This window comes from Phacochoerus africanus, chromosome 8 (assembly GCF_016906955.1).
Source record: "Phacochoerus africanus isolate WHEZ1 chromosome 8, ROS_Pafr_v1, whole genome shotgun sequence".
Taxonomy (NCBI): domain Eukaryota; kingdom Metazoa; phylum Chordata; class Mammalia; order Artiodactyla; family Suidae; genus Phacochoerus; species Phacochoerus africanus.
The window spans coordinates 107,466,325-107,479,430 of record NC_062551.1 but is presented as its reverse complement, the minus strand read 5'-3'; the positions used below and the strand labels follow the sequence as shown (position 1 = coordinate 107,479,430).

The window sequence follows — 13,106 nt, the reverse complement described above, 5'->3', positions numbered from 1 at the left end:
CTGGATTATACATATATTGAAATTATATTAAAATACAAATATATACAAAAATTAAGGCTATATTCAAAATTATTATTCTTTTTCCTTTAGAATTTTGAATAACTTGCTGTCAACTATACAAGGTCCACATTAAATAAAGCTAATTCCCTTATAAAGAAAACACTGAGGTCAAATAGGACATCAATATCAATTACTTTATAAAGACATCAGTGTTACATATACCGATACTTACAAAATTCGTTCCTTTTTCAGTTTGGTTACTTTTACTTGTAAACCTGAAAAAGAAAAAACAAAACCCAGTATTTTATTTATACAATTTACCATTTCTAAAGCAGTTAATCTAAGTTTCTTTAGGAGTTTAATGCTGCACTATTAAGTCACTTAAGTCTGGCCTCTGAACAACAAGCCAGGTCCCATTAGTTTGAAGAGAGTATATTTTCCTTACTTGTACCCTTAGGTCACAAAAGAATACCTGCAGCATTACTGCTCTTAGTCTATTGTATGATGGCCAAACAGAATGAAATTTTCTCCACCTAAAGTGAGTTACTTCCTTTCTAATAGCACGGGCAAGCATATAATTAGAAGTTCACTATAAACGAAGGTTTATTTTTTGGCATAGACTATGTATTCGCTAACAACAACAGTGCTTATGTAGTCTCAAATTTCTTAGGATTAAAATAGATTGTGTCAGGAAGTCCTGGACTAGGAACACAACTGCCTACACAGAAGTCCTTAGTAAAAGGCACTAGGTATTTTTTTTTAGATCAAGGTATGTTTTACATATGTTACATGTATTTTTAATTTTGAGTCTGACACAATACAAAACTACTGCATATGGGAACTGAATAATTATTGTGAGGAAAGCAGGCTGATGGGCACTGACACTATAAGCAAGGGTATGGACAAAATAGATCGACATTCCTCGTTCTCAAAAACAATAACTAAGAGGAGAAAAACAGCCATTACACAAACATGAAAACAAATCCAACACCACTAGCTATATAAATCCAAACCCCCAAAATCACTTAACAAAATTATAAAATTATAATACCCAATGTTGATAAAAGTACTGTAAAAGTACACTGCCATGCTTTGCAGGATATATTATAAATTAGTACAATTCTTTTGGAAAGCAATTTAGCAATACGTAATGGGAATCTTTTTCATCAATATCACACTTCTTGGATTCTAACCTAGGAATATAACCCAAACTATAGAGAAACTCATAGTCACCGGGAATACTGAACAATTTATTGAAATATAAAATGCTTAAAATAGGGATAATATGATGCAACCACCTGGCAGAATAATACACAGCTATTAAAATCATTAAGTAAAAAATTAAGTCTATTTAGCAACACTAAACTGTTTCATTTTCTATTTTCTCTATGCTATTGCCTACAATGAGATTATTAAAAGGGGGAAAAAACTTCTGTGTTTACTTTTTCTGATTCCTAAACCAATCATTTTACTATTCTATAATTTCTCCAATTGTGGATACTTTATCCATCCCTCCATTTTTTGGGCCATGCCCATGGCATGCAAAAGTTCCCAGGCCAGAGCCACAGAAGTGACAACATCAGATCCTTAAGCCACTGGGCCATCAGGGAACTCTTATTCATTTTTTAAAACAGTGCCTAGAAAGTGGAAAAATTATCTATTCAAGAATATACTTTACTTGGGGCATAATCTCCAAAAAATGGTTATTAGTTAACTACATTCTGAAAAATTGAAGACTTACCATTTGTCTATGGATTCTACTAAGTTATACATTTAGAAATAGATGTGTATTATGAAATAGAAAAGAATTGAAGACTTACCATTTGTCTATGGATTCTAATAAGTTATACATTTAGAAATAGATGTGTATTATGAAATAGAAATATAATGTGTATAAAAACATTAATAAATGTGTCATTTCTAAGAACAGGATTTTTTGGAGTTCCCTGGTGGATCAGAAGGCAAAGGACTTGGCATTGTCACTGCTGTGGCTCAGGTTACGTCTCTGGCACTGGTTCAATCCCTGGCCCAGGAACTTCTCCATGCTGTAGGTGTGTCCAAAAAGAAATGATAAGGACAGGATTTTTCATTATCTGCTTAATTTAGGATACTCTTTTGAACAATAACATTTAGATAAATAAGAGTTTTAGAAATCACACCTATACATTCCCCCTTTATCTCCCCCTCCATGGTGCTGACTAGGGATGAGATTAAAAGTCATATAGATAATGATGGGGAAGTCACCTTTTCTTACTGCCTAAGTGTAAGGGTTTATTGCCAGGAAATTCAGATATTATGGAAAAATAAAAGCCCTGGGGAGTTTTTTTTATTATACTTTTGCCCAATACCTCGAATTTCACTTCTAGAAAATGTCCAACACTTCTAATTTTTTTTTATATAATGATTTTTATTTTTTTCTATTATAGTTGGTTTATAGTGTTCTGTCAATTGTACAGCATGGTGACCCAGTTACACATACATGTATACATTCTTTTTTGTCACATTATCTTGCTCCATCATAACTGACCAGACATAGTTCCCAGTGCTACAGGGCAGGATCTCATTGCTAATCAACACTTCTAAATTTGGACATTTCAAATTCCAACATTTGAAAGGGTTATCATTTCAAAAATGATACATTTTTTTACCTTCACTTCTATGGCCTACAATTTGAATATATAAAAGTTTATGAATAAACCTGTCATCAAATGTTCACAGTAGCTTTATTCATAACAGCCAAAAACAGTAGAAATGACTCAAACGTCCTTCAATGAATGCACTATTAAAAACAAACAAACAAAAAATACTGTGGTACATCTGTGTATCACACATACTACTCAGCAATACAAAGGAATGAAGTTTTGAAACATGCAACAACCTGGATAGACTGCAAGGGAATCATGCCGAGTTAAAAAAAAAAAAAAAAAAAGCCAATCCAAAAAGCACATCCGATGTGATTCCACTTACAAAATATTCTTAAAAAGACAAAATTATAGTGACAGAGAACAAAATATGGGTGTCTAGAAATTGGAGGGACTGAGGTAGGAGGGAGCTTGCTAGGGACTTATCAGGGATCCTTGGTAGTCTTTCATATGACTGAACTAAATATACAAATATACACACACAAATGAGGGCACGTAAAATTAGTAGAATCTACATAAGATTGGTAGATTGTATCAATGTCGATTTCTTGGATGTAATATTGTACTACAGTTATACAAGAAGTTACCAGTGGGGTAAACTGGTATAATACACTGTAAATCTGCAATATGCTCAAATAAAAAGCTAAAAAAAATTTATGGAAAAATATAAGAGTTAGAAAACTGTTAAAATATAAAACATAATAAAGGAAAATATTTTAGTGTTAAAAATAAAATCTGGGAGTTCCTATTGTTCTCAGTGGCTTAAGGACCTGATGTAGTCTCCATGAGGATGTTCCCTGGCCTGCTCATTGAGTTAAGGATCAGGCGTTGCTGCAAACTGTGGCACGGTTCAGATCCAGTGTTGCCATGGTTATGGCGTAGGTCTCAGCTGCATCTCTGAATAGACCCTAGCCCAGGAACTTCCATATGCTGCAGGTGCAGCCATAAAAATAAATAATAACATAAAAATAAAAACCGATGTGATCTTTTGATTTTTTAAAAAATCTTTTCCATCTGTCAAGTTCCTAGCTGGAGAAGCTTCCTCTTTTTTTCAGGTAATGAGGACAAACTCACAAGACCTTAAAAGCACTTGCTTGGTAAAGCATCAAAACATTCTTGTCAAATTAAGAAAAGAACATGTGACCATGCTAGACCAAAGCCTAGAGTCAGCAGTTTTTCACCCTCTTCTACCCTTTCCAAAGTGTGTGAAAATTTACCTGCTGACAGATCTTCCTGTTTTTAATTTTGGCCGACTTCTAAAACTCAGGCCTGTTTAAGAAGTGAAAAGTGCACCCAAGATGAAATGGAGTATTATCATGAACCATTTTAAAAGAAATGAAACAATGAGATAGAAAATCCTTATAAACTTCAAAAGAAAATTCTTGGGAAATATGGGAAGACTACTCTTTTATCTTATAAGCATTCAACACCTGTGAGGCATTTGTTCTGTCATGCAGATCAGTCCTCAAACAGGTTTATGTGTGTATGGGTATGCGTGTGTGTGTTTAAATTTTAGCATTTGCTATTCATCAAGTCAATTAGGCATCTACAATTAGAACCCCTATAAAGTGTGCTTTAATCCTGCTCCACACCCATCGGAAGGAATGAAGCTATACAACAATGTAGCTCCTGTATGAACAGGTAGTCTGTTCAAAAAAGTATTTGGGATTGTAACACTGGCAACTTGAGACACCTAATGAGGAAACAGCACTCAAAAGTCCAAAAGCAATGCACTACAATTAACCCTACATACACATGTAGGTGAATTTTGGATGGAATGAAGTAAGGGTCCCTATGTGTAGTAACATAACACAAGAAACAAATTTAAGAATTCAGAAATAAGGCAAGAATTCAATTTGTTATAAACAAAATAAAATCTCTGCTTTAATTTTTACTCATTTTAGTTCACTATCTAGAACAAACCACATATGTATGTATTTTAAACCAAGTTATTTATGGTTTTGAATCAAACTGTAAGCCTAATAAAACTTTTCTTGACAAATAGTGACTTTTTGTATATAGCTCAAATAATTAAACTACCAAAACCTCTACTACTAGTATTTCTATAATTGTCTAATCAATTACTTCAAGTCCAAAGTAAAGCCACTTGTCTTTATAAGGTCCAGCCATACTTAAGGTGTGCTTAGTTTACTCTTAAGATTTAATTATCTCCAAATGGGTAAACTGGAGTTCCCACTGCAGTGCAATGGGTTAAGAATCTGACTGTGGTGGCTCAGGTTGCTGTGGATGGGTTCGATGCTCAGCCTGGAGAAGTGGGTTAGAAGATCTGGCTTTTGCCACAGCTGCACCATAGATTGAAGCTGCAGCTTGGATTCAATCCCTGGCACAGGAACTTTCATACACCATGAGTGCAGCCATTTTTAAAAAAATGGGTAAATTAATTTTTGCTGGATTTTATTGAATTTATATTCATGCAAATGGAAAATAATACCTGAGAGTTAATGATAGTATTCTTTTTTTTGGCCACACCAGTTGCATGTGGAAGTTCTTGGCCCAGGGATCGAATCATGCCATAGCAGTGACCTGAGTCACAGCAGTGACAATGCCAGATCCTTAACTGCTAGACTACCAGGGAATTCCAGTATTTTTTTACCTGATGCATAGCTGATGTACGATGTTATGTTACAGGTGTACAATATAGTGAGTCAATTTTTAAAGGTTATACTCTATTTATAGTTACTATAAAATATTAGCTATATTCTGTGTTGTATAACACACCCTTATAGCTTATTTCATACATAATGTTCCTCTATCCCCTATCCCTCTATTGTCCTCTACTTCCCTCACCCCACTGGTAACCGCTACTTTGTTCTCTATACCTGTGAGTCTGCTTCTTTTTTGTTATATTCACTAGTTTTTTTTGTTGTTGTTGTATTTTCTAGATTCCACATGATACACAGTAGTTCTTTGTCTGACATATCTCACCTAGCATAAAACCCTTCAAGTCCATTCATGCTGATACAAATGGCAAAATTTTCATTCTTTTTAATGGCTGAGTAGTATTCCATTGTGTGTGTACATATCTTCTTTATCCATTTATCTGTTGATGGACACTTAGGTTGCTTCCATATCTTGGCAATTATAAATAATGCTGCTATGAACACTGAGGTGCATGTATCTTTTTAAATTAGTGGGGTTTTTTTTTGGATACATACCCAGGAGTGGAATTGCCCAATCACAGAGTAGTTCTATTTTTAGTTTTTTGAGAAAACTCCATACTGTTTTCCAGAGCACTGATTTATATTCCCACCAACAGTTTACGATGGTTCCCTTTTCTCCGCATCTTCACCTACATTTGTTATTTGTATTCTTTTTGATTATAGTCGTTCTGACAAGTGTGAGGTGATACCTCCTTGTGGTTTTGATTTTCATTTCCCCAATGACTAGAGATTCTTAATAATGAGGACATAAACATTATAGACCAAAATTACATGCAATTCCTTTTATTGCTAATTCATGTAGCCTTAATCTGAATGTTATCTTTTTGGAATTTTTGATGAAACAACTAAGAAAATAAAAGGAGTAATCTAAAACTGAATCAAGAAATATGTATCCTGTCATACTAGGCCTCCATACTTTCCATTTCTTCAATGGTGCTCCAATTCTGCACTGAAAAATCTGTCTAGTTCTCTATGAAACTGACTTCCATATTTATCAGATACAAAAAATATTATTAAACAAGATGTTGATGGCAGAATGTGGCATAGACAAGGAACCATTTTTTAAAGTGGTGGCATTCTGAAAAATGTTCTAAACTCCTTATTACTTACTCTTTTTCATAATAAAAAGCAACAAAATTGTATCCAAATGAATTCTGATGCATCTAAATTCTTACACCTAAGTAAAAATTATGTAACTAAAGTACTACCTTCATAACATTTCTTTTGTATTTTTTTTAACCTGACACGAAGGTTTAAAAGTAATGAGTCAATTTCAATTCCTATACATACTTCAACACCTGCAAAGTCTAGACAAGTCCATGTCTGATGTTTTTCAAATAGCCTCTTATACTGGTTTCTCCAAGTAGATACCCTACTTTAAAAAAAACTTAAGTACCCTTCAGGCATGTCTTTGATGTTATCATGGAGTCAGAGGATCTAATTTTACATGGAACTATGTGGAACACACTGACAAGGGACTGTCAAGTCTTAACTTACAGCAAATATGTCTGACCCCAATCAAAATGTTTTTAAATACACTAATTTTTAAAAATAGTGCTCATTTAATACTTTTAAGAATCTATAAGTGACTTTAAAATTCGTAAAAGTAGACTGATTAATGTATTATAATGTACCAGAAGTTATCTTCTCTCCTCAGCTCAAACATATATCCAATACCTACCATTCAAAAAGCACAAAGAGGAGGTTCCCTCTGTGGCTCAGCGGCTAATGAACCCGACTAGGATCCACGAGGATGTGGTTCAATCCTTGACCTCGCTCAGTGGGTTAAGGATCTGGCATTGCTGTTAGCTGTGGTGTACGTCGCTGATGTGGCTCATATTCCGAGTTGCTGTGGCTGTGGTGTAGGCCGACAGCTGTAGCTCCAATTTGACCACTAGCCTAGGAATTTCCACATGCTGCAGGTGCAGCCTTAAAAAAATAAGGGAAAAAAAAGCACAAAGATATTAATCAAATACATCAGGAATAAAGGACTGCTGTATTCCTCCCTTAAAGGTTTTCAGTATATACAATCCAATGCTCCCAGGAGTGTGATGGCTACTAGAATATGGCCATGAGGAGTATATAATTTTAAAAAATTAACTTTATAGAATCTTACATGTTCTATAATCTGATGAGTGGCAAGTAGTTCTTATCAACAATATGTTATTTATTTTCTTGATGCTTCCTCATCATAAAATAGAGGTCTCCTGAAGACCCTGAAATGCCAATGAGCGAGCACAAAGAGGAAATCTGCCATATACTCTGTTAATTTAAGAGCCTAAAAAATAAAACTGGCCCAGTTTTAAATGGGTACGCATAAAAATTCCAAAATGACGATCATGTGTCATGTCAAAAACAAGCAGTTTGGTTTAAGTAATGAAATAACAGCAAATTAAGTCACATACAAAACAGTATGCATGTTGATCACAACATATATATACATATATATTACATTACATATATATATTTACAACTCAGTATTATTCAGCCTTTAAAAAGGAGGGAAATTCTGCAATATACTACAACATGGAGGAAACATGAGGACATTTTTGCTAAGTGAAATGAGCCAGTCATAAAAAGACAAATACTGTATGATTCCACTGGGAATAGTCAAAATCATAGAGACAGAAAGTAGAACAGTGGTTGCCAGGGGCTAGTGGAAAGAGTGAATAGGGAGTTTAATGGGTATAGAGTTTCAGTTTTACAAGATAAAAAGAGTTATAGAGATGGTGGTGATGGTTGCACAATATTATTAAATACCATTGAACTATGTATTTTAAAATTTTTAAGATGATAAATTTTATGTAATGCACATCTCGACAATTTTTTAAACAAGTATCCCCACTCCTCCCCCCTCACCAAAGAAATGGAAAGTGAGGATTTTCTACATTTCCCAACCATTTCAATTTTCTCATGCTTATTATTTTGGTCATTCTTTTCTGTTTCCACCTAGAAATAAGCATTTTAAAAAAACATAAAGGAGCCAATTAAAAGTAATCAGTATGTGAAACCTAATACAACTTTTTTGTAGTATCTCACAGTCTCTAGCTGGGATGGTTCACAGCAGGCATTGATAATACATAATGGTTGCTGCTTCATAATGACTGCAACAGCTAACACATATATTGCTTACTATGTACTTAACACTTTTCCAAATGCTTTATTTACATTAAGTTATTTAATATCATATGAGGTAGCTATTATCGGTATCCTTATTTTAAGAAAACACTAGTACAATTTATATCAGTGAATGTTTTGCCTATGTTCTTTTGTAGGAGTCTTTGGTGTCATGTCTTGTATTTAAGTATTTTAGCCATTCTGAGTTTATTTTTATGCATGATGTGAAGGTGTATTCTAACTTCATTGATTTGCACGTAGCTGTCCCACTTGCCCAATACCACTTGCTGAGGAGATTGTCTTTTCCATTGCATTTTGTTGTCTTCTTGGCTGAAGATTAACTGACCACAGCTGTGCAGGTTTATTTCTGGGCTCTCTAGCCTATCCCATTGATCCATGTTGTCTGTTTTTCTGCCAATTCCATCTTGTTTTTTTGGTTTTTTTTTCCTTTTTAGGGCTGCACATGTGTCATATGGAAGTTCCCAGGCCATATCCCAGGTCAAATTGGAGCTGTTGCTGCCGGCCTACACCACAGCCACAGCAATGCCAGATCCAGGCTGAGTCTGCCACCCACACCACAGCCCATGGCAATGCCCAATCCTCAACCAACTGAGTGAGGGCAAGGATCAAACCCTCATCCTCATGGATGCCAGTTTGGTTTGCTACTGCTGAGCCACAATGGGAACTCCCCAAACTGTTTTGATTAATGTAGCTTTGTAGTATTGTCTGAATTCTGGGAAGGTTATGCCTCCTGCTTTGTTCTCTTTCCTCAGGATTGTTTTGGCAACTCTGGGTCTTTTACGGTTCCATATAGTATCCTTATTTATAGGTAAGGAATCTGAGGCATTATAAGGGTAAAAAACTTGGATAAGGCCACCACCTCTATTCAAGTAGAAGATATGGCTTTTGAATACTGGTAGTCCAGATCTAGAATTCAGGGACTTAACCATTTCATTCCATAGTCTCTTTCTCAACACAGCACTACTCCCCCATGCACTAGCAATCAAAAAGGCACAGAGATGAAAGTTTTAGATTTAGCATAGTACATACTGTTTTACATACTTCTCTAGCATCGCCTCTTGTCTACTTCCCCAATAAACTCCCATCTTTCAATGCATTCCCCCTTTTTTTTTTTTTTTGTCTTTTTAGGGCTGCACCCATGGCATAGGGAGATTCCCAGGCTAGGGGTCTAATTGGAGCGACAGCTGCCGGCCTACACCACAGCCACAGCAACACCAGATCTGAGCCACGTCTGTGACCTACACTACAGGTCAAGGCAATGCCGGATCCTTAACCCACTGAGCGAGGCCAGGGACTGAACCTGAAATCTCATGGTTCCTAGTCAGATTCATTTCCACTGCGCCACGACAGGAACTCCTCAACGTATTCCTTCTGATAGCTAAAACAAACTTCCTATAGTGCCTTGAATAAAATCAAACTATTACCTACAAATCTGCATATGCTATTTTCTACTCAGAACATCCCCTTCTCTTCTCCCACCATCTTCTGTACCTAGATAATTAGACTTAATCCAATTGTAAAGCTTGATCTGACAATTAAACGGCAACTCTCCCCTGCCCCTAAACACACATCCTGGTTCTTCTTTACTTCCAGATTACATGGTACACTACAAAACCCCTTAAAAGTAGGACTATATATGATTCACATATTATTCAAAAGTTCTGGCACATAGTAAGTGTCCCCCCAAAAACATTTCCTGAACAAGTGTCTCTAAGTACACTGAGGCTTGCAAGGAATACTTCTGGGTTCATATTTCAGAACCCATTAATTAAGGATGAGTCCATTACGAAGTTCTTCCAGAAACTAAATTTACCATGGGGCAGTTTCAACACAGGCCCACATCCATACTTTAGATTCAGGTGGATCATGTTTTAATAGCTCTCCGGTATAAATTAAAACTATTAAGCACATAGAATTAAATCTATAGTTGCAATAGGTGAAGAAGAAACTAATGTAACATTTCCCACACATGGTTGCAATAGGTAAAGAAGAAACTAATGTAACATTTCCCACACATGGAAAAAAATGAATTACACTAAAGTCACAAAATTCAATAGATATATTAAGGCTTAATATAAAACCCTGAGTTTAGTTTTAATGGTTTAGCTTTTAATAGTACATTTTAACACAACCACATAAAATATCAATATACCATCCAAACTGCAACAGCTCAATCCCCTGTATGCTCATTGCATTTCATATAAACCTTTTAGCTCTTGTTTCATTACACTGTAATTATCTGTTCATATGACTCTATGTCTATTAGACTGAACACTCTCTGAAGGCAAACTGCCATTTACTTTAGGATCTCAGGGCTTGGTGGCCAACTCAAGCACTGAGATACAAATTCCGAAGGTTTGTCGAATGATTTAGATACTATAAACATTCCCGCAAATAATTTTGCAGAAGAAGGAAATTAAGTTTATAAGTGATGTAACTTAGCTGAGATCACAAAGCAAATAGATAAATGAAATCATAATTCAAGAGCTTCAGTCAATTCCTATGCCCCTTCCACTACACCACACATACTACCACTAGTAATTACAAGTTGTGCAGGAGCTACATCCTATGATGGTTATCTATAGTTAAAAAGCAGTAATTTAAAAATAAAAAATGAATCACAAAAATTGCAACTGTAAAGGTCCTTTAAAAATGAGATCTTTAAAACATCATACAAATTAGTTATTACTATTACAGTCTCAGCAGAATACTGCTATTTCAGAAAAAAATGTACCTTGTACTTCTTTATCATGATACTCCTTTAGTTTTGTCCAAAGATCCTTAAAGTCATTAGATACATCTGCAGAACCAGGGCTTCCACAACTGTTTCCTGAGATGTTCATCTTGCTTAATATGCTCCACACTTCTATTGCCTAGTGTTTTTCAGATCTTTTCTGATACATTATATACATCTGAAGTTGTCTTCAGCCAGTTTAAATACCTGAAATGACAGATTGAAACGTGAATTTATCTTTGCATAATTTGAAGTCAGGATGACTTCAAGCCCAGTGAGTTGTTCTCAGGTTTTCCTTATTCACCTAGGATCAATTACTTTAGAATGCTGGAGGTGGGATTGGGGCGTGCAAGTGAGGATAAAAGATGATTATGGTAAGAAAAACCCCAATTTCAGTTATTTGCCTTAAGTTAAGCTACATTTTCCGATACATTTTTTTGTAAGAGATGAAGTAACTCATCCAAGGTCACACTGCTAGGACGTGCTCCATCACAGCTGGAACTCAAATTCCAATTAACTCCAAAATACCTCTAAGGAGCCAAAAAAAAAAAAACAAAAAAAACCCAGCCAATTATTTCTATTAAGCAAAAAGTTCAAAAAGTTTTAGTTACTTCAATGAACGATGTAAAATTGTATAATATTAAATAGTGTAAAACCAATAGTGTAAAATAAGTGTCCTTTAAGAAATGTGTTTATCTTCAGAGGTAGTAAAAAGGTTCTTTCCGCCCACCCCACCTAACAATTTACCAATACTAAACTTGTAAATTCTGGCTGACAAAACCCTCTCCAACCCTAGCCTGCATGCCTAGCACTTTTTGATGGCATCTCTTTTGAAACTGAACCGTTATTTGCTGCACGACGTTGCGCTTTAATTTCTCAGAAGTGCGCACCTTGCCTTTCAAGTCGCATCTGTGCTAAAAGGTCTGAAATAATTTAATCCATTTCTATACATCCCGTGGCACTGCAAACTATAAACCACCACACTGAAGGTGCTCAATGGAAGATTGCTTTCCTGTGACACCACACGTACTCTTACACAAGTAAGGCAAGCGCCGCGCCCCAGGTCACACAAAGGCCCTGAACAAACTGAATAGGGACTTTGAATCGTCGTCTTACGAGGAGAGCAGAGGTCCAGAGGCCCGCATCCCAGCACCCTCAGCCATCAGCCTCTCTTTCCTCGCGGCAGGATTGGCGGGCCGCCCTCACCGCAACACTACACAGGCAAACCGCAGGATTGACGCCGGAAGCGCGCGCCGCGACCCCCCGACGCAGATCGGCGCATGCGCGGGGCGGGCTCAGCTCCAGGAGACGCGCTCTCAGTTCGCGCGGAGAACCAAGGACTACGAGGAGCACTAACTTGTTCTCGCTTCAGTGCAACTTCCTCCGAGTTTAGGCAGCCCCGGCCGACTCCTCATTCAGTCCCAGAGCCGTACAGCCACTGCCACCTCGGGGCAGAACGCCTTCGGTCTGCCTGCAGCTCCGGGCCGGAAGTAGCCGCTAGGACCTAGCATTCTGGGTCAGGGGAGAGGGATTCCTTCTACTCACGGGTTGCAAGATTGCCTCGAGATCCTGGAACGTTTCAGCAGGGAAGCAGGCACCCTCTGGGGCTGTGAAGAAACGGCCGTTCGCTTTTCTCCTCTTTCCCTCTACTCTGCCAGTCCCCCGGCGGCAAAGCCGCCCCCTCGGGGCAGCCCGCGCTTTCCAGGGCTGGGGGAGGGCCCGAGGGGCGCCCGCCCGGCTTGCCCCGCCCGGAGCCCGCGCGACGTCACGCGGAGTTCCCGCGACGTCACGCCCCTTCCTCCCGCCGCAGAAAGAGGCGGTGCCCCTCACGCTGCCTGCAGAGGAGCGGGGTCGGTGGAGAGTCACCGGGGTGGGCGGTGACTGGAGAGCCGAGTGTCTCTCCTGAGCGGT

At 37.4% G+C, this 13,106-nt stretch overlaps 1 protein-coding gene across 5 annotated transcripts in view; it reads right to left on the bottom strand.

Moving 5' to 3' along the window:
• Positions 1 to 13,106, bottom strand: part of RBBP8 (RB binding protein 8, endonuclease) — a 90,969-nt gene that overhangs the window by 62,589 nt on the left and 15,274 nt on the right. The window contains exons 1-3 of one of the 5 annotated variants that reach the window (XM_047793909.1): positions 12,741 to 12,914; positions 11,196 to 11,402; positions 233 to 275 (exon numbers count right to left, since the gene is read on the bottom strand). In XM_047793909.1, the coding sequence (XP_047649865.1) occupies positions 233 to 275; positions 11,196 to 11,304 (152 nt within the window). In that variant the 5' untranslated portion in view covers positions 11,305 to 11,402; positions 12,741 to 12,914. Of the gene's footprint in view, positions 1 to 232; positions 276 to 11,195; positions 11,403 to 12,311; positions 12,410 to 12,552; positions 12,611 to 12,740; positions 12,915 to 13,106 lie in introns of those variants that run through there. The other 4 variants (XM_047793914.1, XM_047793913.1, XM_047793911.1 and 1 more) reach the window with 4 other exon arrangements.